Source organism: Suncus etruscus, chromosome 11, assembly GCF_024139225.1.
Source record: "Suncus etruscus isolate mSunEtr1 chromosome 11, mSunEtr1.pri.cur, whole genome shotgun sequence".
Taxonomy (NCBI): domain Eukaryota; kingdom Metazoa; phylum Chordata; class Mammalia; order Eulipotyphla; family Soricidae; genus Suncus; species Suncus etruscus.
The window spans coordinates 84686648-84714394 of NC_064858.1; the positions used below are offsets into that span (position 1 = coordinate 84686648).

Consider the following 27747-nt stretch of genomic DNA (forward strand, 5'->3'; position numbering starts at 1 on the left):
GCCATGACATCCACGAGGGGTGTGCCCTGGAGGGGGGATCCTTTGGGTGTGAAGTCCTTGCATTCGAGGCTTTACCGTCAGCCCCTCCATTCCTCGTTTCCTCGGTGGAACACCCGCACATGCCCGGGCCCCTGGATACTCCCAACGGGCCGGGCAGGAGGGCCAGCAAAGGCAGCTGTTCTCCCAGGCGGCTTTGGGGGGCAGCAGAGCGGGGGGGACAGCGACAGGTGCGGGGTGGAAAGCCAAAAAAGCAAAAGGCGGGATTCTGCAAAAGGGGGTCTGCTTTCCCAGGCTGGAAGCTACCTCCGCCCCCCAGTGCAAATCCCCCTGCGAGGCCGGACGGCGCCGGGCTGGGAGGAGGGAGGACAAGGCCGGAGACAGTGCGATTTCACGCCAGCCCATTTCTGGGCTCGGGTTCCCCCAACCCCGGGCGGGTCTGGATGAGTTATTGGGGTGGGGGGAGTTTCAAAGGTTTCCGGGGAGACTGAGGTGGCCCAGACATAGGAGACAGGAGAGAAAAAAAAAAAAGAAAGAAGAAAGAAAATCCCCAAATCCCTCCCCCTCTATGCACACACACATTGCAGCAAACAAGCACGTCCCGAAAGCAAAGAGCCTCTTTGCAAGTGGCCCAACCGGCTCGGGGAGTTGCTAGTGCACAGGGTGAAAAGAGGGGTGAGGCCGGCTTGCAAGGGGGGTGTGCTCTGGGTTGCTCCCCACCCCATCGCCTGGCCTGTCCCCTTTGGGGAGGGAATCTCAACCTCTCTGGGAGGCAGACCCAGTCGTCTTGGAGTACCTTGAGACCCCTTCCCACTCCACCCCATGCCTTCTGCAGCTTGCAGGGCCAAGTCACGGGCCGCCGAGTCTCTGTCCCTGCCCCGGGCCCAGGGGGCGCGGCTGTGACTCACCCCTCCCGCCCCCTGCGCTCACTCCCAGGCGAGCACCTCCCTGGCCATCCCGCCCTGGACTCCGGCTGCGGCTCCCCGTTGCAGTTCGCGGGCTCCCCGGCTCCGTCGGAGGCGGCTCAGGTGGCTGCTGGCAAGCCTATGTCCTAGCCAGGGTTCCCCCCAACTCGCCCCATTGCTCTCCCCGGCCCGGATTCGGCTGTGCTTCCCCCGAGTCCCCTTCGCGCCCTGAGTCATGAAGGCGTCCCGGGTTGTACAGGTGCTGGGCTTGCTTCTCTGCCTGGCCCGGGGCTCGGAGGTGGACAACTCGCAGGCAGGTGAGTGAGAAACGTGGGGAGCATGGATGAGGGGTGCTCCGGGACTAGGTACTCCCCTTGGGTTGAGCTCACTCAGCTCATGGGTTTGCGGGTCAGGGGCTCGGGCGAGGAGGGACTTTTTGGAGTACGTGGGATTCCCGGGCCACCTCCTTCACCTCCCCAGCGCCCTGCCAACCGTCACCCTCACTTTAGTTGAGTTTGGATTGGCACTGCGTGGTGCAGGCACACTTCCGAGGGACCCTACCTATGGGGAGCAGAACTGGGGTCTCCCCATCTATAAGTGTGAGATGATGGGGAGTGAAAGAGGTAGAAGAAGGGGTTCTTGGCAGAAGAGGGGGTCTCTGTTGGCTCTCCAGGCCCCAGGCCCCCCCATACCCCAATTTCAGCAGCTTCTAGTTTCGTTGTTTGTTGTTTTGTCGACTGGGTGGAGCTGTGGACAGGGTTGTAGGGTTGTTGTTTTCTGGTGTTGGAAAAACAGGAGTGGCACCTCCTCTTCCGTGAGTGGGCCTGCTCAAGGGAGAGCTGCGATTAGCCACGGGACCAAGTCCAGGTGACAACAGGGTGAGGCCACACAGAGGCCTCAGGTGTCTTTCCCCTCAAAACACTCCAGCTGATTGGTCCCCGACCACTGTTTGTCAAGAAAGAGAGACAGAGACAGAGAGATCTCACTGCCTTATATTGATTGAGCATCTACTATGTGCCAGCCCTGGACAACAACAGCTGGAGAATGGATTTCCAGCCCTTTTTCCACAGCCTGGATCCAGCACCCAGCAGGGCTTTTCTCCCACCTTCTGAACTTCCAATTCCTGGAAGTCCTTCTTAGACCCAGTTTCTCCTAACTCTGTTGCTCTCTCTCTCTCTCTCTCTCTCTCTCTCTCTCTCTCTCTCTCTCTCTCTCTCTCTCTCTCTCTCTCTCTCTCTCTCTCTTTCTCTCTCTCCTTTCTCTCTTTTTTTTCCTTTCTTTTTCTCTCTCTCACTCTCATTAGACAGTCAGATGGCTGTGAGTCTGTCTTTCATTCTCTTGCCATCCATACTACCCACTGAGTGTCTTCATGTCCACTGGGACTGGAGCGCTGCTGATGTGAACTGGCAAGGGTGGAATCCTGTTGGCTCCCCTCCCCCAGGACCTCAGCTTGGGGTTTGGTCCAGCCAGGGCCCCTTTGGCAGGGTGGGAGTGGGAGAAACACCTGTGCCTACCCCACAGTTGCTGGGCCTAAATTTAGCCACTGGGATCTGGCAAAAGGGGGTGGGTCAGAGGACTGGAGTGGGAGGGACCGGGCAGAGCTTCTGTATCACACTTCCAACCGGACCCCTGGACTCCTTCATCTAATCCAGGGGTCCCAGTTTGTGGGCCATCTCTCTCTTGAGGGCAGCAGAAGGCAGGCATGGTTGGGTCTCTACCCTTTATCTGGATCTCACAGCCTCTGGGCATCCGGCCCTGTCTCGGTTCTTCTATGGCCCCTTTGTCCTGGCTGGGATGGGGGTGGGAGCCATCGAGAGGCATGCCCTGGCCGAGGAGGGGCTGCAAATTCTTGCCCTGACCCACCCCTGGACTCTCACCCAGGGCACCCTGGCTGTGCCCCTGGGCCTCGGGGTCCAGCAGGAATGTTTCTGAGGCCCTTCCCCCTGCCCTCACAGGGCTACCTCCTGAGAGGTGTTTATGCCACTGTCCCGCCCCAGCCCTTTGCTCCCTGTTTGTGTAATATGGACTTTACCCTCAGGGTGGCAGGACCTGGGACCTCTAACACCGTAGCCTTCCTGGCAGGTGGGATGGTTGGGGCTACCTGACCTGCCTTCTTCTAAGGAGACTGCAGAACAGAACCAGTACATCCAGCAGAGGAGCTGTGTAAAAGTTTCATGTGTGTGTGTGTGTATATGACTCAAGAAAGTGGGTGCACATAAGTACATTCACACAAACACACACACACCACTTCCCTGTGCAGAAAGAAAGTCTTGGCTCTTCCCTTATCTGGGAAGGATTGGCGCCTTGACTTTGGAGAGAGGGTGTCTTGCCAGGAAGGGGTTTAGGGTGCGGCTGCTCCCGAAAGTGACTAACTTTCTAGTCTAGGCTCTTTCTCTTCAGGCCAGGGACCCTGCCCGTTGGGTCTGGGAGCTTCTGCCTCTGAGCCCCTCTTCTGAGCACCTTGTCCACCTTTGTGGGAACCTGTAGGGAATGGAATGCCTATGAGGTTCTGTGGTCAGGCGACAGGCAAATCTAGGAGAGAGGCTGGCGCCTTCCCAGTCTCCCTTCTCCTTTGTCATCCTGCCTACTCTAAGCTGCCATCCCCTCAGGGAAGGGTGGTTGGAACAGGTGGCATTAACCCGACCCACCCCCCACACACACATGCACTCACTGTCTTTTCACTGAGCTAGAGAAAGGAGGACTTTAAGGTCTTGCACTTTCAGGACCCCATGTCCTTCAAACTTACAAAATAAAGAAGCACCGGGGCCAGAGAGATAGCATGGAGGTAAGGCATTTGCCTTTCATGCAGAAGGACAGTGGTTCGAATCCTGGCACCCCATATGGTCCCCCGAGCCTGCCAGGAGCCATTTCTGAGCATAGAGCCGGGAGTAACCCCTGAGTGCTGCTGGGTGTGAGCCAAAAACAAAACAAAATAAAAAAGTCAGACGTGGGTGGGTGAAGATTGTCTTGTTAGAAGGTGTGTGTATGTGGGGAGGGGGAACTGCTCCCCACACAGTGCTCAAGGGAACTGTGGAGCTGGGAATCAGATCCAGCCCTTGGAGCCAGCTCCCTGCCTGTGTGTTGGAAGTCTTTGAAGAATTTCTTCTGACAGTGAAATTAGGTGGAAAAGATAGAATGTGCTGAGGCTGCGGTTGTTGCCCACCAGGCTTCTCTCTGTATTTGCTGAAAAATTCTCTAAGGCTGGAAAGTCATAAAGTGTGATTCTGGGGGGTGGTAGGGAGGAGGGTGTTTGCAAGTGGATTGGGGCGTGGGGTAGAAGGGAAGCCACAGTTTGGGGGAGGGGAACCAGCTCTTATCTTTCCGTTTTCAAGACAAAGCTCACATTGACACCCCCTAATGACCCCAGAGCTCCCCACTTTAGTGGGACTCGAGTGAGGTCGCTTGTCTGAACCCAAAGCTTGAGGGTGGAGGGGGTGCTCTGAAGACAGGGTGTCTGGGGACAAGGTGGGGGAGCCCCCTCTTCTGGGATAGAATTGCCTCATTGTGGGCTGGACTGTGGCCCCAGGCGCTGCCCCCCACTGCCCCCATCCCACCCTCAGTAGACACAATAGAGGCTGTGTGCTAGCCCCAAAGAGATATTTATTCCAGGCCCTAGAGAGGGGCAGGATAGGGGAGAGAAGTAAAGCCCTCCCTGGCTGGAGGGGGGGCAGGGAGAGAGGAGGGGGACTGAGTTGTGATCCTTTCCTAAATTCTTTCTAGAAATTCTGCATCCTTCTTAGTTAACTCTTTAGTACCCAGGAGAGCAGCCGAAGGAGGGAGAAGAGAGGCCACGGTGGACAAAGAAAACCCTTCACTTTCCGGTTTAGGGCACTGCAGAAGGGATTCTGGAAGCAAGGGCGTTCAGGCTCTCAGAACCTCAGCTTTTATGTCCAGGTGTGGAGGCCACACCTTCCATACCTGAGGAATGTCTCTGCAGGAGAGCAGACCAAAGGGGGTTCAGGGCCCAGAGTGGTAGTACATACAGCTAGGACAGCAGGTAGGGTGCTTACCTTCCCAGCAGCTGAGTGCATTCAGTCCCTGGCAACCCATATAGCCCTCCGAGCCCACCAGAAGTGATTCCTGGACACAGAGTTAGGAGGAATAAGCCCTGAGCAGTTGGGTGTGGAGCCCCTCAAAAAAAGCAAAAGCAAACAAAATTGAAGAGGGTCGGGGGTGCCACATTGTAATATCCTCTCTGTGTGCAGTGTGTCCTGGCACGCTGAATGGGCTGAGCGTGACGGGTGATGCGGAGAATCAATACCAGACTCTACACAAACTATACGAGAGGTGTGAGGTGGTGACGGGGAACCTGGAGATCGTGCTCACCGGACATAGTTCCAACCTCACCTTCCTGCAGGTTTGCATGCCCGACCCCCTTCCCAACCTGTGTCATGGGTCATCCTCATAGAAGCCTCCTTCCCTACCTCCTGGCTCTTCTCTTTTGAGGAGCAGCAATCCTCAGAGTTAGCAATTCCTAAGTCCCACCCAAACCTTTGATGTGTGTGTGTGTTGGGGCAGAGGCAACAGTGACTGGAATCTGGGACCTGTTATCTTGTTATCTGGTCTCTGACTTGGGAAACATAAGGGATGGTTATAAGATTAGGGACTAAGAACAAGAGGTACCTGGAGAATGGGGAAGGGACTAAACACTAAGCATGAGATGCTTTAAGAAGGAAAGTGGAAAAAAGAAAAGAAGAAAAGTGGGGGGCTGGAGCATTGCACAGTGGTAGGGCATTTATTTTCTTGCACGTGGCCAACCCTGGACCTGGGTTCAATCCCTGGCATCCCATATGGTCCCCCGAGCCTGCTAGGAGTGATTTCTGAGCACAGAGCCAGGAGTAACTCCTGAGTGTAACCAGGTATGGCCCCCCAAAAAAAGAAGAAGAAGGAAAGAGGGGGAGTTACACCCAGTAGTGCTGGGATGCCATATGGTGCTGGGGATTGAACCTGAGGCTCTTGCATGCAAAGTTTATGTTTTATCCTTTGAACCATTTTGGGGGGGGATGTAGAGGCACACCTGGCAGTGGTACTCAGGGCTTACTCCTGGCTCTGTGCTCAGGGATCACCCCTGTGGGTCTTGGGGGACTATATGGGATGCCAGGGATCAAACCCAGGTCAGTTGCATGTAAGGCAAGCGACCTACCTGCTGTCTTATCTCTCCAGTCCCAGGAGACTAGAGTTTCTTTTCATTTTTCTTTTCTTTGGGGGTTCACACCCAGTGGTGCTCAGGGGTTACTCCTGGCTCTGCTCTCAGAAATCATTCCTGGCAGGCTTGGGGACCATATGGGATGCCAGGATTTGAACCACTGTTCATCCTGGGCTGGCTGTGTGCAAGGCAAATGCCCTACCACTGTGCTATCTCTCCAGCCCCTGAAACTAGAATTTCATGATTATTTCTGTTGGTTGTCTTCTCTCCCAGAAGGGACACAAAGGCCAAAAGATAGTGTAGGGGTAAGCACTTTTCTTACATGAGGCCAACATTAGCTATGGTTCCCTGAGCACCACTGGGTGTGGCCAAACATCAAAGAAAAAAACAACAAAGAGTCACAAAAATGTATTGCTCTTTACTCCTACTCCACTGTAAAAATTAGAATCAAAAGGGTCAGCGCGATAGCACAGCAGCAGGGCATTTGCTTTGCACACAGCCGACTCAGTCATCCCCTAGGGTTCCCCAAGCCTACCAGGAGAGATTTTTTTTCTTTTCTCTTTTTTTGTTTTTTGGGTCATACCTTGCGGTGCTCAGGCGTTACTCCTAGCTCTGTGCTCAGAAATTGCTCCTTGTAGGCTCGGGGGACCATATGGGATGCCGGGAGTTGAACCACACGTCAATCCTGGGTCGGCCACGTGCAAGGAAAACGCTCTACTACTGTGCTATCTCTCTGGCCCCAACCAGGAGTGATTTCTGAGCGTAGAGCCAGGAGTAACGCCTGAGCACCACTGGGTGTGGCCCTCAAACAAACAAACAAACAAACAAACAAACAAAAAAACCCAAAGAAAGAAATTAAAGTCAGAGAATTTTAGGGTTCTCTGGTTCCTGGGGGGGGGACTGAGATTGTCCTGTTGTCCCCCTCACTGGCACCATCTGCTCCTTCACAGTGGATCCGAGAGGTGACAGGCTATGTCCTCGTGGCCATGAATGAATTCTCCACGCTGCCCCTGCCCAACCTCCGAGTCGTGAGGGGAACCCAGGTCTACGACGGGAAGTTCGCCATCTTTATTATGCTGAACTATAACACCAATTCCAGTCACGCTCTGCGCCAGCTGCGCTTCAATCAGCTTACTGGTTAGTTCCTGGTGATGGCTCCGGTCTTGCCTCTCATCAGCCTGCTGACAGGCACTGCCGGTCTAAGGCTATTCTTAGTGCTCCTTATGAGGTGCTCACACCTTGCCCACTGTATTTTAAAGGTCCTTAAATTCTTCCTTAAAGAATACCAGGCTTGGAGGCCAGAGAGATGGCACAAGTCGTAAGGCGTTCATTTGCCTTGCACGCACCAACCTAGGACGACGGACCACGATTCGATCCCTCAGCATCCCAAATGGTCCCCCAAGCCAGGGGCGATTTATGAGCTCATAGCCAGGAGTAACCCCTGAGCATCATCAGGTGTAGCCAAAAAACAAACAAACAAACAAACAAACAAAAAATACCAGGCTCCAGAAGGGAGCCCTATGTCCTGCTGGGGCCAGAATCTTCAAAATACAGTATATGGATTTGGGGGTGAAGTTCAAACAATAATGCATGCTTTGCACTGGTTTCAATCTCTGACCTCAGTCCCCCCAAAAGATCTATAATAACCAGTGTGCTTGGGTCTTCCTCTTTACCTGGAACCTGGAATGCTACCTTCTCTCCTACCTTAATTGCCTACAGGCTGGAGGAATTTGGGGGCCCTGTTCCATCTGGCACCTTCTCCATAACTCAGTGGTAGGCCTGGGGGTGGGGGAGGCGGTGTTGTCTGGATCTGCTCCCTTCTTTCCTTTCCCCTCCTCCCCTCAGTGGCTCAACCGGATCTGGACAGGTGTTTGAGGAGGCAGGAGTTTCTTTTCCCCTGGCTCCTCCCTCTGACTGGCTGAGTTTTCTCTGCCAAGAGGTATTCACTGGACTTAGACTTCTTCTGCTCTTCTCCCAGATTCTGTGGGGGGTTTTTTGTTGTTGTTGTTGTTGTTGTTTTGGGGCCACTCCTCGTGGGCTAGGAGTCAAAATCACTTTGACCACTTGCAAGGCAAATGCCCTACCCTGCTGAGTTTTCACTTGTTCCCTGTCCCCTTTGGATCCTGAGTCTTAATGATCCCTGTGGACTCTTACTGAGGAAGAGGATCCTTAGCCCTATTTCTTCTTTCTGTCTCAGAGATTCTCGCAGGGGGCGTTTATATTGAGAAGAATGAGAAACTATGTCACATGGATACAATTGACTGGCGGGACATCGTGAGAGACAAAGATGCCGAGATAGTGGTGAAGGACAATGGAAAGAGCTGTGAGTGGCTGTGATTAAAACTGCTCCTCCAGGGGCCGGGAAGGTGGCGCTACAGGTTAGGTGTCTGCCTTGCAAGCGGATGGACCGCGGTTCGATCCCCCGGCGTCCCATATGGTCCCCCCAAGCCAGGGGTGATTTCTGAGCGCATAGCCAGGAGTAACCCCTGAGCGTCAAACGGGTGTGGCCCAAAAACCAAAAACCAAAAAAAAAACTGCTCCTCCAGGGCCCGGAGAGATAGCACAGCGGCTTTTTCGTGGTTGGTTCGAATCCCGGTGTCCCATATGGTCCCCCGGGCCTGCCAGGAGCTATTTCTCAGCAGACAGCCAGGAGTAACCCCTGAGCACTGCCAGGTGTGGCCCAAAAAAAAAAAAAAAAAAAAAAACTGCTCCTCCGGTTCCCACCAAACCAGAGAGACTCCTTTTCCCCATCATTGTTTCCGTACTCTGAATCTGCCTGTCCACTGACTGACACCTCAGATCCTAGACCCAAGAAGCCTGACAGGATCCACAGGCCAGAACCCAAATGACTTTTATGTGCTCTTTGGGGAGTGAGATAGCCCTTGGTGCTTAGAGCTGACTCCTAGCCCTGGGCATACCAGGGATCAAACCCAGGTCAGCAGTATGCAAGGCAAGCACCCTATCCGCTATACAATTGTCCCAACTTGGGAGTGAGATCTTTGGACACATCATTTCTCCTTATGCTGCCACATCCTCCCTTTCCCTCAGAACCTCCCTCCCCTTGATGGTAATCAGCTACTCCCTGTCCTTTAACAGATTCCTGCTGGCTCCTTATGCCCAGGAGGAAGCTGGCTCCTGGGTGGGGACTGAGGCCAAGCCTGGCACTGGCCCCAGACCCTCCCTTCAGCTGCCCCGTGGGTGGTGTAGAAGCATCGCCCCGCTCCTTGTTGACAGGTTCACTTAAGCCCAGCCCTGTTCTGCCAGGGCAAGGAGGGACATTACCCCCGGCTCTTCACTTCCTGCCACTGGGGTGCTTGTGTGCTGACATCATACCCTATTGAGCCAAGCAAACTTTTCTGAGCTCTGATGGCCCCCCTCTGTTGTTTTCCTTCGCAATCAGGTGCCCCCTGTCATGAGGCCTGCAAAGGACGGTGCTGGGGCCCAGGACCAGAAGACTGCCAGACATGTGCGTGTCTTTCCCCTGAAGTCCCCAAATTCTTTCACTCTTATGGCCTAGCCCGTCTCAGCCGGAGGGGCAGGGATGAGCCTAGGGGCCACAGAACCCAGTTCTGTGGCTCTGATTGTCGTTACTTCTTTTCTTCCCTAGTGACTAAGACCATCTGTGCTCCACAGTGTAATGGTCACTGCTTTGGGCCCAACCCCAACCAGTGTTGCCACGATGAGTGTGCTGGGGGCTGCTCGGGCCCACAGGACACAGACTGCATTGTACGTATTATGGCCGTTTGGATGGGTTCGGAAATGCGGCTGTGGGCTCTGGGCAGGAAGTCGGGGGGCAAATGAGACAGGACTCTTACATTTCCTGTGTTTCTAGGCCTGCCGAGTCTTCAATGACAGTGGAGCCTGTGTGCACCATTGTCCCTTGCCCCTGGTCTACAACAAACTCACATTCCAGCTGGAGCCTAATCCCCACATCAAGTATCAGTATGGAGGAGTCTGCGTCGCCAGCTGTCCCCGTGAGTAATCAGAAGCCAAAATATTAGACAAAGAGTAGGAGACAGAAGGGATTAAGTTGGATGGTAAGTTGGAAGCGTAGAGTCAAATAGCAGTGATCATTTATTTAATCACCTCAATGGGTGACCTGTGATGCCAGAGAGGTAGCACAACGGGTAGAGGGCTTGCCTTACATAACGTGCCAATCCATGCTTGATCCACATTTGGGGTGTATGGTTCCCTGAGCCCGCCAGGAATAATTCCTGAGTGCAAATTCAGTAGTAACCCCTGAGTACTGCCAGGTGTGTCCCAGAAACAAACAAAAGAAAAATGAGTGACCCATATATGTCCTGGGTCCCGTCTGGTTCCTCATGACTTCTAGCAGTGCTCCTAGTTCCAGTCCTTAGAGCAAGGGAACTTTCTAGTCCACCGAGCAACTCAAAAGAAAACTTCAGGGGCCAGCGAGGTGGCGCTAGAGGTAAGGTGTCTGCCTTGCAAGCGCTAACCAAGGAAGGACAGTGGTTCCATCCCCCGGCGTCCCATATGCTCCCCACAAGCCAGGGACAATTTCTGAGTGCTTAGCCAGGATGAGCTAAGCATCTGAGCATCAAACGGGTGTGGCCCGAAAAACCAAAAAAAAAAAAAAAAAAGTAAGCCCTGAGTACCAGTTGTAGCTCAAAACTAATTAACAAAAAACGAACCTGAATTGGACTGATAGCTCAGCGGTAGGGCATCCCATATGGTTCCCTGCACCTGCCAGGAGTGATTTCTGAGCCAGGAATAACCCCTGAGCACTGCTGGGTGTGGCCCCAAACCTAAATTTTTTGGTTTTGTTTTTGGGCTACACCCAGTGACACTCAGGTTACTCCTGGCTCTGTGCTCAGAAATCGCTCCTGGCTGGCTCGGGACCATATGGGATGCTGGAGATGGAACCTGGGTCTGTCCTGGGTCCTCCACTTACAAGGCAAACACCCTATCACTGTGCTGTCATTCCGGCCCCAAAATTATTTTATTTATTTATTTATTTATTTATTTATTTATTTATTGGTTTTTGGGTCACACCTGGCAGTGCTCAAGGGGTACTCCTGGTTCTAAACTCAGAAACCATTCCTGGCAGGCTCCGGGGACCATATGGGATGCTGGGATTCGAACCACGTCCTTCTGCATGCAAGGCAAATGCTTTACCTCCATGCTGTTTCTCCAGCCCCTACTTTTTAAATTTTTATTTATTTGTTTGTTTGTTTGTTTGTTTTGGGTTTTGGGCCACACCTGGCAGTGCTCAGCGGTTACTCCTGGCTGTCTGCTCAGAAATGGCTCCTGGCAGGCACGGGGAACCATATGGGACACCAGGATTCGAACCAACCACCTTAGGTCCTGGATTGGCTGCTTGCAAGGCAAACACCGCTGTGCTATATCTCTGGGCCCAAATTTTTATTTATTTATTTATTTATTTATTTATTTATTTATTTATTTATTTATTTATTTTTAAAAGAAGGCCCCTTCAATGAGTGGGGGACCAATTCAGTGTGGAGCAAAGGGAGTCAGGACCCAGGTTAAGACAGTCGCAGCCAGTGCTCATATTGTACTGGCACTCTCCCTGCTTCTAGATAACTTCGTAGTGGATCAGACGTCCTGTGTCAGAGTCTGTCCTTCTGACAAGATGGAAGTGGATAAAAACGGGCTCAAGATCTGTGAACCCTGTGGGGGTCTGTGCCCCAAAGGTGAGTAGGAAGTGGGCAGGAGATGGGTGAGAGATGTCCTTTTCTTTGAGGCTCTCCAGAACACGTCACTGAGCTTTTTTTGTGTTTGCAGCCTGTGAAGGGACAGGCTCTGGGTATCGCTTCCAGACTGTGGACTCAAGCAACATTGATAGCTTTGTGAACTGCACCAAGATCCTGGGAAACCTGGACTTCCTTATCACCGGCCTCAAAGGGTTAGACAATTGGCTTTCTGTTCTGGAGCCCCGTCCCAGCCTTTTCCTCAGTACACTGCATTAGCTAACCTTTTATTTTTATTAATTGATTTTTATTTATTTATTCATATTAATCATATATTTATATTTCTTATATTAATATTTGTTCATTTTTTTAAGTTTTGGGGCCACACCCAACTATGCTCAGGGGTTATTTGTGACTCTGCACTCAGGAATTACTCCTGAAGGGCTTGGAGATCATGTGGGATGTCGGGGATCAAACTTCCTATTAGCCACATGCAAGGCAAATTCCCTACCTGCTCCAGCTTTGGCCAAACCAAGGAACCTGAATGAAAATTTTTTGTTCTGTTTTGCTTGGGCTTCATACACTTGCCTGTGGTATACTGGAAAGTGTACTTTTGTTGTGGTTAAAACAGCAGTGCCATTGGATTGTGCTGGGGCATGTGGGAATGTCCAGAGATTGAACTCACCACACTGTGCCGATCAGCAGATGCCCTGCACTGAGTCATTTTCAGGCCCCTAGCTAGACATCCTAAAACCCCTCTCCTCCCAGTTTATATTTAGGTATTTTGATTACAAGACTTCATAGTAAAGGTTCAGGCACACAGTGTTCCAACTCAATACTGATCATCACTGTGTCAATGTCTTTTCATCATTGTCTCTCCATACCCACCCACCCTGCTCCCTTGCAAATTTAGTTCTGTAAGTGAACTGTGCATTTTTTGTTAGGAATGCTAAGGATGTACTTTTAGTGTACCACTGACACTGGGGTGATGGAGGCACAGGTGTAGACTTGTCTCTGCACTGGTGATATCTCTCTCAGGGAACCATATGGGTTGCCAGGGATGGAACCTATGTCTACCACTTGCAAGGCAAATGCCCTATCTGCTGTGCTATTGCTCTGACTCCTCTCTCTGGTATTTTTTGTTTGTTTGTTTTTTTGTTTTTGTTTTTGGGTTATACCCGGCAGTGCTCAGGGGTTACTCCTGGCTCTACTCTCAGAAATCTCTCCTGGAAGGTTTGGGGGACCATATGGGATGCTGAGATTTGAAATACCGTCCTGCATGCGAGGCAAATGCTCTACCTCCATGTTATCTCTCCAGTCCCTTTCTGGTGTATTTTTGTTTTGTTTTGTTTTGTTTTTGGGTCACACACAGCAGCAGCACTCAGGGGTTACTCCTGGCTCTGTGCTCAGAAGTTGCTCCTGGCAGGCTCAGGGGACCATATGGGATGCCAGGATTCTTTTTTTTTTTTTTTTTTTTTTTTTTTTGGTTTTTGGGCCACACCCATTTGACGCTCAGGGGTTACTCCTGGCTATGTGCTCAGAAATCGCCCCTGGCTTGGGGGGACCATATGGAACACTGGGGGATCGAACCGAGGTCCGTCCGCTTGCAAGGCAGACACCTTACCTCTAGCGCCACCTTCCTGGCCCCAGATGCCAGGATTCTAACCAGGGTCCATCCTGTGTGGGCCACACGCAAGGCAATGCCTTTCTGCTATGCTATCGCTCTGGCCCTCCCTCCTTTCCTCTCTTCCTCCCTTCCTTCTTCCTTTCCTTCTTTCCTTCCTTCCTTCCTTCCTTCCTCCCTTTCTTCCTTTCTTTCTTCCTTCTTTCCTTCCTTCCTTCCTTCCTTCCCTCCATCCTTCCCTCCCTCCCTCCCTCCTTTTTTATCTTGGTCTCACCCAGCAGTGCTCAGGGGTTACTCCTGGCTGTGCACTCAGAGTTTGCTCCTAGCAGGTTCAGGGGATCAAATGGGATGCTGGAAATCGAACCCGGGTTCTTCCGAGTCGGCCGTGTGCAAGGCAAATGCCCTACTACTATGATATCTCTGGCCCCTCCAGTCTCATTTTTAAAAATTAACTTTTGTAAACATTATTTTTTTTTTACTTTTGTTCCTGATCTAGTGATTGAGGAATCCAGACTGACTCTCGTTTCCTTTGGACTTTGGGGGAGGGGGGAACTGTATATACATTTAAGTTCTTTTCTGGGAGGCCATACTCAGGAGTGCTGAGGGTTTGGTTAATCTTAGCTCTGCGCTCAAGAATCACTCCTGGAGGGCTTAGAGAACATATAGGTGCCGAAGGTCAAGCCTACTTTACCTGCTATACTATCAATCTCTATAAGTTAGGTTGTGCCTGGGGGTTAAACCCTAGGCCTCATTCATGCAAAACAAGTGCTCAACCATCAAGCTACATCCAGACTCTTAGCCTAAGTTCTGAGGTGAAGCATGTTCATTTCTGTTGGGCTTCATGTCTCCTGATATCTTTTAAATGTTCTTTCCAGAGATCCATGGCACAAGATCCCTGCCCTGGACCCTGAGAAGCTGAATATCTTCCGCACAGTTCGAGAGATCACAGGTGAGCAGAAAGAGGCTGCCCTTTCCGAGAAAATTAGATGACCCATGGCTACAAACTATGAAAAATGATGCCTCAAGCAACCAGGAAGGGGAGGGGATAACCTGAGAACAATGAGCAGAGAAGGTTGTTGACTTATATCCCTCTCCAAACCCTCAGGTTACCTGAATATCCAGTCCTGGCCTCCCCACATGCACAACTTCAGTGTCTTTTCCAACCTGACTACCATTGGGGGTAGAAGTCTCTACAAGTGAGTAAAGTGTGTGAGTTCCTAGCTTCTCAGGACCATGAATTCTGCCTCACAGTCATCTTTTTTTCCCTAACTTTTTTTTTTTTTTTTTTTTTTTTTGGTTTTTGGGCTACACCCGTTTGACGCTCAGGGGTTACTCCTGGCTATGCGCTCAGAAATCACCCCTGGCTTGGGGGAACCGTCTCGGATTCTGGGGGGATTGAACCATGGTTCGTCCTACACTAGCGTTTGCAAGGCAGACATCTTACCTCTAGCGCCACCTTCCCAGTCCCTTCCCTAACTTTTTAAAGTATTTTTGTGCCACACCCAGCAGGCTTTAGGGGTTACTCCTGGCTATACACTCAGAAATCACTCCTGGTAGGCTTGGGACCATTTGGGATGTTGGGGAAATCAAACCCAGGTTGGCCTCATGCAAGGCAAAGGCCCAGTTCTGCTGTACTGTGTATAGCTCCACCCTCCTACCCTCACCCCATCCTTCTTGAGTAAAATACAAGCCGTGTCTCATCTATGTGGGGGAGAAGGCAAAAAGAGTGCCAGAGGGCAAGTTCATTGATGGTAAGTCTGACTAACCTAGAGCAATAGTACAGCCTGTAAGGTGTTTACTTTTCACAAAGTTGACTGACCTGGGTTCAATCCCTGGTACCTCATATCTCAGGTACCTGGTACCTGAGCATGCCACTCGTGATCCCTGAGCACGTCTGGGTGTGGGCTACCGCTCAACTTTCCCCCAAAAAAGTGTTGAATGCAATGGTCAGGAAAGGTCAGTTTGCCTTAGTCATTTACCTCTCATTCTTGTTTCCTCCTCCTCAGTCGGGGATTCTCATTGTTGATCATGAAGAATTTGAACATCACTTCTCTGGGTCTTCGATCTTTGAAAGAAATCAGTGCTGGGCGCATCTACATAAGTGCCAATCGGCAGCTGTGCTACCACCATTCTCTGAACTGGACCAGTCTCCTTCGAGGGCCTGCTGATGAGAGATTAGACATAAAGCACAATCGGCCCCGCAGAGAATGCTGTGAGAATCCGTGCTCTTGGTGATCAGAGTCAGGGAGGAGAGGGGTGTAAAAACCCGGGAAGTGAAGTAGGAATGGGAGGAAGAACCAAGGAGACAGATGTTGGCTGAAGCAGCACTGAGGAAGAAATCAGGAGTGGGGATCACTGGAAATTGACTCCTCCTGACCCATCCCTTTCTTTCCAGTGGCAGAGGGCAAAGTGTGTGACCCGCTGTGTTCTGGGGGGTGCTGGGGCCCAGGCCCCAGTCAGTGCCTGTCGTGTCAAAACTACAGCCGAGGAGGCGTTTGTGTGACTCACTGCAACTTTCTAAATGGGTATGCTGTGGGGAGAGAGGGCATGAGTGGCTTTTGGGGCTGGGGCCCTGGGATGGAGCTATAAAGTGGGAATTGCTCTGCCTCAGGGTCCCGGGGGAGTGGAATGAAGAAGAGAATGATTGGGAGGTGCTCAGGACATGGTCAGAATTTGGCATTGACCACCCCTTTCCTTACCACCTACTGCAGGGAGCCTCGTGAATTTGCCCAGGATGCTGAATGCTTTTCATGCCACCCAGAATGCCAGCTCATGGAGGGCACTGCCACATGCAATGGCTCGGTACAGTAGCAGCACCAGCATCTCTGTGGAAGAGTGGGTGGGAGACAGGGAAGCTGGACACTGCTGCAGTTGGAGGTGGAAGGATCCTGAAGCTGGGTTTGGGTCTCGCTGGAAGATCTGAAGTTGACCTTGGCACCTATTTCCCTGTTGTCTTTCTTGCCCAGGGCTCTGATGCCTGTGTCCAGTGTATTCACTTTCGAGATGGACCTCACTGTGTGAGCAGCTGTCCCTATGGAGTCCTGGGTGCCAAAGGTCTTATCTACAAGTACCCAGATGCTCAGAATAAATGTCAGCCCTGCCATGAGAACTGCACCCAAGGGTTAGTAATGGGTGTTAAAAATAAAAGAGGACCCAGGAAAGTTAGGGGCATAGAACTAGGTGGGTGGCAGAGAGAGTGAGAGTAAACAAAACTGATTTGTGAATTATTACCAGGAGCCAGAGAGATAATACAGCAGATAAGGTATTTGCCTTCCATGTTGCTGATCCAGTTAAATTCCCTAGCACTGTAGAATATGAATCCCTAGCACTGTAAGGACTGATGCTTAAGCCAGAAATAAGCCTGAACACTGATTTTGGGCCAGGTGGCTCCAAAAAAGTATCAATCCCAGGAATCAGGGATATGGTCCAGTGGAACAGCACTTAATGATTCCTGAGCATTGAGGGCGGAGTTGCCCTGAGCACTGACAGCTTTGTTCAAAACTAAAAAATGAAGAATGATACCCAGTTATGCCATAAAGGGCTAGAGCAAGGGGAACTCAGTAATGGCACAAAATCACAGTTTTGGGAACTCGGAAAAAAATCTTAGCTGAGGGGAGTTTTACAAAATCCAGGGTCTGGAATATAGCTCAGATGGTAGAGCTTATACTTACATGCACAAAACCTGCTTCAGTCCCAGGAACCAAATGCCTCCCTCTCCCCAACACTGCCAGGTATGGCTTTGATAGTCCCTGGTACTGCTGGCCTCAGCAGGCTGGTATTGCTGATCATTAGTTGCTGGGAGTGACCCCTCAAAGAGCGGGAACTCGGGGTTAGTGTGCTAGCAAAAGAAGTCATGTTTGGGTGTATGTTTTGGGCTCCAGAATGAGATACCAAGGTAAGGTCTAATAGTTGTTCGAATAGACCCTCCACGGGCACATCCCAGGCTCTTTTTTTTTTTTTTTTGTTTTTTGTTTTTTGTTTTTTGTTTTTGGGCCACACCCTGTGATGCTCAGGGGTTACTCCTGGCTATGCGCTCAGAAGTTGCTCCTGGCTTCTTGGGGGACCATATGGGATGCCGGGGGATCGAACCGTGGTCCGTCCTAGGCTAGCGCAGGCACCTTACCTCCAGCGCCACCGCCCGGCCCCATCCCAGGCTCTTATTTAAGGTGACTTTTTCCTCTAGGTGTAAAGGACCAGAACTCCAGGACTGTTTGGGTCAAACACCAGGGGACATCAGGTATGAACAGGGTTGGAAATATAAGAAACAGATACGGGGACTGTGCTGATATTACAGTGGGTAGGGAATTTGCCTTGCATATACCAAGTTTGATCCAGTAGAGATAGGAGTAAACTGTAAATATCGCAGGGTAATGGCCTAAAACTAAACTAAACAACAACCAAAACAAAAGAAACCGAAAAAGATACCTGGAAAGAAACTTTGGAGACGCTGTGCTTAAGTTTTCCTTCATTCTGGAATGACCAGGCATGTTCAGGATGGTCTGATCATAGACTTATCACTGTGGCAATAGTCACTATCATTGGATTTGGGGACATAAGAATCTAGTTTTCTGGGTCTGGAGAGATAGAACAAAGAATAGGGTACTTTTGCATATGACCAGCCCAAATTCCATGCCCAGCACCCCATATAGTCCCTTAAGCACTCCCAAGAGTGATCTCTGAGCGTACAACCAGGCATTAAGCCCTGAGCATGAGGTGTAGGGCCCCCAAATTAAAGATTGTATGTAAATATGAATACTAACTTCTTGCCTCAGGTCTGTACCATCACCATGCCTTTAGTATAAGTATAGGTAACATTTATGAGAGAGATGTGAACCAACATAATGGTGGGCTTCTCTCTCCCAGCAATACCCATCTGGCAATGGCTCTGACAATGGTCGTAGGATTGGCATTGATTTTCCTGATCCTGGGTTGTATTTTCCTCTATTGGCGTGGGCGTCGAATTCAAAATAAGAGAGCTATGAGGCGCTACTTGGAACGGGGCGAGGTAAGTGTTTACCTTGATAGGTACTTTTTTATACTTACAGACAGGTGAAAATAAGAGAACTGAGGCAGAAATAAAATAAATCGGGCCCGGAGAGATAGCACAGCGGCAAGATGCGGCGTTTGCCTTGCAAGCAGCCGATCCAGGACCAAAGGTGGTTGGTTCGAATCCCGGTGTCCCATATGGTCCCCCGTGCCTGCCAGGAGCTATTTCTGAGCAGACAGCCAGGAGTAACCCCTGAGCACCGCCGGGTGTGGCCCAAAAACAAAAAAAAAAAAAAAAAAAAAAAAAAGAAATAAAATAAATCTATTAATAAGAATACTTATTCTGGGCCCAGAGAAATAGCACAGCGGCGTTTGCCTTGCAAGCAGCCGATCCAGGACCAAGGGTGGTTGGTTCGAATCCCTGTGTCCCATATGGTCCCCCATGCCTGCCAGGAGCTATTTCTGAGCAGGCAGCCAGCAGTAACCCCTGAGCACCGCCGGGTGTGGCCTAAAAACTAAGAAAAAAAAAAAAGAATACTTATTCTGGGTCTGAAGCAATAGCACAGTGGATAGGATGTTTGCCTTGAAATTGGACGACCTGGGTTAAATTTCTGGCTTCCCATATGGTCTCCCAAGCACCACCAGGAGTGATTTCTGAGTGCAGAGCCAAGAGTAACCCTTGAGCACCACTAAGTATGGCCCCTAAACAAAATAAAAGAATATTTATCCAGGGACGGAGAGATAGCATGGAGGTAGGGCATTTGCCTTGCATGTAGAAGGACGGTGGTTCAAATCCCGGCATCCTATATGGTCCCCCAAGCTTGCCAGGAGCAATTTCTGAGTGTAGAGCGAGCCAAGAGTAACCCCTGAGCACTGCCGGGTGTGACCCAAAAACTAAACCCCCCCCAAAAAAATAGTAATAATATTTATCCAGGGGACGGAGCGATAGCACAGCGGTAGGGTGTTTGCCTTGCACAGGGCCAAACCAAGACGGACCCTGGTTTTTTTCCCAGAAATCCTTATGGTCCCCCAATCCTATCAGAAGTGATTTCTGAGCAGAGAGCCAGGAGTAACCCCTGAGTGCTGCTGGGTGTGACCCCCCCCTCAAAAAAAAGAAAGAGAATTTATCCTGGGGTTGGAATGAGTACAGTGAGTTGGGTGTTTGTCTTGTACATAGCCTGGTTTGATCCCTGGCATCCCATATGGTCCCCTAATCACTGCCAGGAGAAATTCTCAAGGGTAGAGCCAGGAGTAATTCCTGAGCATTGCTGGGTGTAGACTAAAAAAACAAAACAGAAAAATAATATATATAGGGGACTGAGGTACTTGCTTTTCAAATATCTGACCAGAGTTTGAGTTTGATCCCCAGGACCCCTTCAAGAGTGATCCCTACATCAGGAGTAAGCCCACCACCAGAAGTGGCCCGTCACCTCCACACAAAAGGAAGAATATTCATAGATCAGTATTTATACTAGTGCAGGCATACCATGGGCTAAGCAGCAATAACTTTTTTGTGAGCTAGAAGGAAAGTTCTGTGACCCAGCACTGGTCCACAAACTAGCAGATTCAAACACCACCTTGTGCCCCTACTCTTTTTTTTTTTTTTTGGTTTTTGGGCCACACCCGGCGGTGCTCAGGGGTTACTCCTAGCTGTCTGCTCAGAAATAGCTCCTGGCAGGCATGGGAGACCATATGGGACACCAGGATTCGAACCAACCACCTTTGGTCCTGGATCGGCTGCTTGCAAGGCAAACGCCACTGTGCTATCTCTCCGGGCCCTGTGCCCCTACTCTTTATAAGCCTCCTCCATCTCTGACTCATCAGAAAGAAGCCTGGTCAAAGAGAGGAGAGACATGCATTTTTGTCCTAATTTTTTTTCCAATAATTTGTCACATGACTTTGAGGAAGCAACTTTCCTTCTCTGAGTCTTGGCATATACGTGAGAACAAAGGAGACAGAGGAGAGTAATGTGTCTTTGTGGGGTGACCAGAGGGGTGAAAGGGGATGTGTAGGGGCTGGAGAGATAGCACAGTGATAGGGAGTTTGCCTTGCAAGCAGCCAATCCAGGACAGATGGTGGTTTGATTCCTGGCATCCTATATGGTCCCCAGTGCCTATCAGGAGTGATTTCTGAGCTCAGAGCCAGGAGTAATGCCTGAGTGCTGCCAGTTGTGATCCAAAAGCCAAAAAATAAAATTAAATTAAAAAATGATATGTAAGAAAATGCTTTAGAAAATATGGAGAACTGTACAAAATATTCAAGGTGAACTCATGGTGATGGCATTAACAACCGATGTCTCACCAATACCACCACTAAATGAAACAGTGAGCTCAGATAACTTCGGCAGGGAGATAGTACAGCCAGTAGGGTGGTCAGGTATTTGCATTGTATACAGCTGATCCAATTTAATTACTGGCACCTTATAGTAATACCAGGAATAATTCCTGACAGCAGAGCCAGGCGTAACCCTTGAGCATAGCCATGTGTGGCCCCAAACAAAGTCCTCAATCTTCTATTTTTCTTCTATAAGCCAGGAATCATTTGTAAGACTAAAGACAATTTCTTTTCCTGCTCCCGATTTTAGTTTGTTTCGTTTTGGGGGGTGGGCATACCCAGCCGAGCTCAGGGCTTACTTCTGGCTCTGAGCTCTGGGATCACTCCTGATAGGCCCCAGGTTCCTACCTTTTGAGTTCAGCTGCTTTTTGCATCCATGTCTGGTGAGCAGGAGGGAGAGGGATATGGAAGCAGGCTTTCCAGATGACCTCCTTCCCCTCTGTTCCCCAGAGCATAGAGCCTCTGGATCCCAGTGAAAAAGCTAACAAGGTCCTGGCAAGAATCTTCAAAGAGACTGAGCTGAGGAAGTTAAAAGTACTTGGTTCCGGCGTTTTTGGAACTGTGCATAAAGTGAGTGGCTCACAAGAAATCAGGGAGTGGGAGAAAGGAGCTGGTGGAGGGGAATGATTCTGGGAAAGCACTATCCCTGGGGGAAAGACTGATTCCTGTCTCCAAATTCCCAGGGAGTGTGGATCCCTGAGGGAGAGTCCATCAAGATTCCAGTTTGCATTAAGGTCATCGAGGACAAGAGTGGACGGCAAAGTTTCCAAGATGTGACTGATGTAAGTGGTGGAGGTGAATGAGTATTAGATCAGACTCTGTGAAAGCGGAGACTTGAATCAATGATGGAAAAATAGCTTGCCTTGCATGTGCCTGACCAAGGCTCCCTTTATGGTCCCCCAAATCTGCTAGGAATGATCCCTGAACACAGAGCCACGAATAAACCATGAGCACAGCCAGTTGTGATTACAGCCCCTCTGCAAGAAAAGAAAAAGGCAAAAACCAAAAAAAAAGACATCAAGGACTTGGGGAAGTCCAGGTCTGAAGATAGTAAATGTCTTTGTTCCCTGGATAATTCCTTTTATTTTTATATCTCTTAGCATATGCTGGCCATTGGCAGCCTAGACCATGCCCACATCGTCCGGCTGTTGGGGTTGTGCCCAGGATCATCTCTACAGCTTGTCACTCAATATTTGCCTCTGGGTTCCCTGCTGGATCATGTTCGACAACACCGGGGGACCCTGGGGCCACAGCTGCTACTTAACTGGGGAGTGCAAATTGCCAAGGTGAGAGGTGCTGTGGGTGGGATGGGGGCTTCTAGGACAGGACCCTTGCCTGGGGTCTGTAGGGAGTGAGCGGGGATGCTGAAGCTCTGAGAGGTGACTTAGGAGTTTAGGATGCTTCTGAACCTCATTGACTGAGTTCCCCAACTTTGAGACTCATCCTTTCTCTACAGGGGATGTACTACCTCGAGGAACACGGCATGGTCCACAGGAACCTGGCAGCCCGCAATGTGCTCCTCAAGTCACCCAATCAGGTTCAGGTGGCAGATTTTGGGGTGGCTGACCTACTACCCCCTGATGATAAGCAACTACTACACAGTGAAGCCAAGGTGAGGTGATGGAAAAATGGCTGAACCAGGTTGTGGAGGTGGGCAGTGAAGTGTGAGCAATCATGGTCCCTATCTGGAAGAAGCAGATTCTTCCTTCATGGAGAAACCTGGAGGGACCAAAAGCAGTTCAGAACTTGAAGAATAACAAAGTCAGGGATGTGGCCCAGGAGGAAAGAAGGAAGGAAGGAAAATAACTTGCAGTTTAAGGAATACAGACAGAAACTGGTGAACATGAACTAATGACACCTTTGTCTTGAATCCTCCAGACTCCAATTAAGTGGATGGCCCTTGAGAGTATTCATTTTGGGAAATACACACACCAGAGTGATGTCTGGAGTTATGGTGAGTCTGTCTGGATTTTCTTCATATCATCAGTGGCCCAATTGCTCGAGGTTTTTTTTTTGTTTTTGTTTTTGTTTTTGTTATTTTGGGGACCACATTCAGTGATGCTCAGGGGTTACTCCTGGCTATGCACTCAGAAATCTCTCCTGGCTTGGGGTACCATATGGGATGCCAGGGGATAGAACTGTGGTCTGTCCTAGGCTAGCGCACGCAAGGCAGACACACCTATGGCTTGCACCGCCACTCCAGCCCCTGCTCAAGTTATTTTTTTTGGGGGGGGGGCCACACCCGTTCGATGCTCAGGGGATACTCCCCTGGCTATGTGCTCAGAAATCGGCCCTGGCTTGGGGGCACCATATGTGACGCCGAGGGATCAAACAACAGTCCATCCTAGGCTATCGCTTGCAAGGCAGACGCCTTACCTCTAGTACCACCTCTCCAGCCCCTTGCTCAAGTTATTTTTAAGACCCTTTTTTTATTGATTGATATATTTTCTTTTATAAAGCGAGATAGTTTTTATTGAATGAAACTTATTTAGACAGATACAGTGGGAGAAAAGTATGAGTTCAGGGAGAACACATAATAGAAAAATAGCAAAGATACACAGCAATAAAGCAAGTGAGATACGTGATCAAGGGGGAGAACAAGGAGCTGGAGTAATTTGCTTTACACACAGCCAACCCCAGTTTGATCTACAGCATCCTATATGATCCCCCAAGCACAACAAGGAGTAATTCCTGAATGCAGAGCCAGGAGTAACGCTTGAGCATGCTGGGTAGGCCCCCAAACTAACAAACAAAAAAACATGCAATCTGGGTAGAACAGGGCTTGAAGAAGCAAGCCTTCCTATCCTTTTTAGAACTTGTTAGCCCTTTGAGTCTTGTGTTAGATAAGTTTTATCTTCCTTTCACTTTCATGCCTGCTTTGCCCATCACCTAGCTGTAAGTTTTATCTTCCTTTCACTTTCATGCCTGCTTTGCCCATCACCTAGCTGTGTCTTCCTCTACTACTAGGTGTGACTGTTTGGGAGTTGATGACCTTTGGAGCGGAGCCCTATGCAGGACTACGATTGGCTGAAGTACCAGATCTGCTAGAGAAGGGCGAAAGATTGTCACAGCCTCCGATCTGTACCATTGATGTTTACATGGTCATGGTCAAGTGTGAGTTACCTGTCCATCCCAACCATTTCCAACTGATTTCCCTCCCGATGCTGCTCTCCCCTGATGATTCCACTTCCTGCGTCTGACCTCCAGGTTGGATGATTGATGAGAACATTCGTCCTACTTTTAAAGAACTAGCCAACGAGTTCACCAGGATGGCCCGAGACCCACCCCGGTATCTGGTCATAAAGGTGAGGAGGGAGAGAGTGAAGGAGACTTTGAGAAAAGAAGACTTAACTGGGATCAGGGTTAACAATCACCTGTGTGGGGTTGGAGCAATAGCAGTAGGGTACTTACCTTGCATGTGGTCGACCTAGATTTGATGCCTGAAAGTCTATGCTAGGAGAGGTGATTTCTGAGTATAGAGCCAGGAGTAATCCCTGAGCTTTGCTGGTGTGGCTAACCCCCCCACAAAGGTAAAAAACAAACACACAATAAAAACCAAAAACAATCACTTGTGTTACCTCAGAGGGAGAGTAGGCCTGGAATTCCTCCTGGAGCAGAGCCTCCTGCTTTGACAAACAAGGAACTGGAGGAAGTTGAACTGGAGCAGGAACTAGATCTCGACCTGGACTTGGAGACAGAGGAGGACACCCTGATGACCACGCTAGGTTCTGCCCTGAGTCTTCCAGTTGGAACACTTAATCGGCCACGTGGGGTGAGTCACTTTGCAGTCACTATTTTTTCTGTCTTTGGCGCTCTTCGTACCTGATTCCCCTCAACCCTACGGATACCCATCTTAAAGACTCAAAGGTCCTCAGGTGAGTAGATGTCTCCCTTAACCTAAACTCCTTCTGTGCTCTTTTTGTTTTAGAATCAGAGTCTTTTAAGTCCATCATCTGGATATATGCCAATGAACCAGGGTCATCTAAGAGATAGTTGCCAGGTAAAGTTTGTGTCTAAGGGCGTGCTGAAAGGCTGGATGGTAGAATTGTGGAGACTTTAGAAATCACTGGGCCTGGAGACATAGCACAACAGCATTTGCCTTGCAAGTAGCCGGTCCAGGACCAAAGGTGGTTGGTTCGAAGCCCGGTGTCCCATATGGTCCCCCGTGCCTGCCAGGAGCTATTTCTGAGCAGACAGCCATGAGTAACCCCTGAGCAATGCTGAGTGTGGCCCCCCCCCAAAAAAAAAAAAAAAAAGAAAAGAAATCACTGTTGTAGGGGGCCGGTGAGGTGGCGCTAGAGGTAAAGTGTCTGCCTTGCAAGCACTAGCCAAGGAAGGACCACGGTTTGATCTCCAGCGTCCCATATGGTCCCCCCAAGCCAGGGTCAATTTCTGAGCGCTTAGCCAAGAGTAACCCCTGAGCATCAAATGGGTATGGCTGAAAAGAAAAGAAATCACTGTTGTATTTTGTTTCTGTTTTTTTTTTGGGGGGGGGAGGCACACCTGGTGGTGCTCATAGATTAAGCTTGGTGAAGCTACCTTTAGGAATCATTCTTAGCGAACTCAGGGTACCATATGGGATGCTGGGGATTGAAACCAGGACAGTATGGTGCAAGGCAAGTGCTTTACCTGCGGTGCTATCACTTTGACTCTCAGAAACCACTGAGATTTAATCAGTGTCCTATCCCCAAAAGGGGGCTGAAGCGATAATATAGTGGGTAGAGCACTTGCCTTGCATATAACCAACTGGGGTTTCAACCCCCAGCATCCTATATCATCCCTCAAAAACTGCCAGGAGACATTCCTGAGTCCAGCAGAGCCAGGAGAATCACCTAATGTGGCCCCAAAACCGAAAGGCTCTAAACAGCCTGTTTTTCTGAACACATTTTTTGTTTGTTTGTTTTTTGTTTTTGTGTGGTTTTTGGGTCACACCCAGCAGTGCTCAGGGGTTACTCCTGGCTCCATGCTCAGAAATTGCTTCTGGGGCCCGGAGAGATAGCACAGTGGCGTTTGCCTTGCAAGCAGCCGATCCAGGACCAAAGGTGGTTGGTTCGAATCCCGGTGTCCCATATGGTCCCCCGTGCCTGCCAGGAGCTATTTCTGAGCAGACAGCCAGGAGTAACCCCTGAGCAATGCCGGGTGTGGCCCAAAAACCAAAACAAAAAACCAAAAAACAGAAAAAAAAAAAACCAGAAATTGCTTCTGGCAGGCACGGGGGGACCATATGGGACGTCAGGATTCAAACCGATGACCTTCTGCATGAAAGGCAAACGCCTTACCTCCATGCTATCTCTCCGGCCCCACGTTTTTTTTTTTGTTTTTTTGTTTTTTCTAATCTAAGTGTAAATCTCTGTGAATGATTTCCCTCTTTAGGACTCTGGATATGGGGGCAATGAACAGTGTTCCCGCCCAACATCTCTGCATCCTGTATCTCGAGGCCGCCTGACATCAGAATCATCGGAAGGCCACGTGACAGGCTCTGAGGCTGAGCTCCAAGAGAAAGTGTCAGTGTGTAGGAGCAGAAGCAGGAGCCCCAGGCCTCGGGGTGACAGTGCCTACCATTCCCAGCGTCACAGCCTGCTCACTCCTGTCACCCCATTGTCCCCGCCAGGATTAGAGGAAGAGGATGTCAACGGTTATGTCATGCCAGATGCACACTTGAAAGGTGCCAACTCTTCCAAGTCTTCCTCTAATCCTTTCTCCAGACTCCTCCATATCCTTTTTTCTTCCTAATCCTATTCCTCCCAACTCCAGTTGTCCTCTTTTTTTCCCTTTTCCTTACAACCTATGACTATAAACCTCCCCATTGTCTTACCCTCTTTTCTTTTCTTTTGGTTTTTGGATCACATCCAGAGGCACTCAGGGGTTACTCCTGGCAGGCTCGGGGGACCATATGGGATTCTGTTTTACCCTCTTTTCCTAACCCCCAGGTACCCCTTCCTCCAGAGAAGGCACCCTTTCTTCAGTGGGTCTCAGTTCTGTCCTGGGAACTGAGGAGGAAGATGAAGATGAGGAGTATGAATACATGAACCGCAGGAGAAGGGACAGCTCCTCTCATCAACAGAGACCAAGCTCCCTTGAGGAGCTAGGTTACGAGTACATGGATGTGGGATCAGAACTTAGCGCTTCCCTAGGCAGCACCCAGAGCTGCCCACTCCACCCTGGGCCCATCACACCCACTGCTGGCACCACTCCAGATGAGGACTATGAATACATGAATCGGCGTCGTGGCGGAAGAGCTTCTGGAGGGGATTATGCAGCCATGGGGGGCTGCCCAGCAGCTGAACAAGGGTATGAAGAGATGAAAGCTTTCCAGGAGCCCGGACACCAAGAGCCCCATGTCCGCTATACTCGCCTAAAAACTCTCCGGACTTTAGAAGCCACCGACTCTGCCTTTGATAATCCTGACTATTGGCACAGCAGGCTTTTCCCCAAAGCTAATGCCCAGAGAATATAACCTCTGCTCCCTGAGTGTCTCAGGGAGCTTTGGATGGCAGCTAGCGCTTCTCGAGGGTACCCCTCTTCTCTCTAGTCCCTCTCTCTGACAGGGCCAGTCCCCTCTCCCTAGTACCTAGACAATTCCATTCAACCTTTGGAGGCTCTTAAACACTCCAGACACAAAACTCCTGCAGTATGTAGCCATGTGCACTTTCTTCTCTTTCCCAAACCCAGGAAAGAAGAAGGGTTTCATCCATATTCCATTCCTCAGTTTTCTTAGGAGAAATCCCTGGAGATATGAAGGATTCTTCCCATTTTCTTTTCTCTCAGGCTCTGACTTATTGAGTCCAGCCTTTATATAGTGTCTTATTTTTCCCGTTGGACTCCTAAGGAAGAGGAAAGGGCAGAAAGCTGGCAGGCAGGGTCAGTAAAATTATGAATTGCCACTCTTTAGCCATCTATGTAGAGAGAAAATTGGATTTAAAACATTGAGAAGTAGGACTAGAGTGATAATACAATGTGCAGGACAAATGACTTGGGTTCAATCCCTGGCATCCCATATGGTCCCCTGAGCACTGCTAGGAGTGATCCCTGAGTGCAGAGCCAAAAGTCAGCCCTGTGAACTGACAGGTATAGCCCCAAACAAAA

At 50.0% G+C, this 27747-nt stretch overlaps 1 protein-coding gene across 1 annotated transcript; it reads left to right on the forward strand.

Annotated features, from left to right (window-relative positions):
• The first annotated feature begins 1118 nt into the window (after positions 1-1118).
• ERBB3 (erb-b2 receptor tyrosine kinase 3) lies at positions 1119-27747 on the forward strand. The gene is made up of 28 exons (XM_049783974.1): positions 1119-1219; positions 5108-5259; positions 6999-7185; positions 8246-8371; positions 9449-9514; positions 9656-9774; positions 9881-10022; positions 11607-11720; positions 11812-11932; positions 14217-14290; positions 14447-14537; positions 15348-15553; positions 15737-15866; positions 16053-16143; positions 16308-16462; positions 17525-17578; positions 18205-18346; positions 21112-21231; positions 21345-21443; positions 21762-21947; positions 22118-22273; positions 22540-22615; positions 23629-23775; positions 23869-23966; positions 24245-24433; positions 24590-24661; positions 26035-26326; positions 26592-27747. Exons 1-28 carry the CDS (start codon positions 1138-1140, stop codon positions 27116-27118), a joined length of 4014 nt encoding a protein of 1337 aa, XP_049639931.1. The 5' UTR covers positions 1119-1137; the 3' UTR covers positions 27119-27747.

Excerpts from the sequence above, each read along its gene's own strand:
- ERBB3 (XM_049783974.1), top strand. The coding sequence starts at position 1,138 with ATGAAGGCGTCCCGGGTTGTACAGGTGCTGGGCTTGCTTCTCTGCCTG. Across the intron at positions 7,186-8,245 it reads GCGCTTCAATCAGCTTACTG|AGATTCTCGCAGGGGGCGTT; the intron begins GTTAGTTCCTGG and ends TTTCTGTCTCAG. Across the intron at positions 15,867-16,052 it reads CACTGCAACTTTCTAAATGG|GGAGCCTCGTGAATTTGCCC; the intron begins GTATGCTGTGGG and ends CACCTACTGCAG.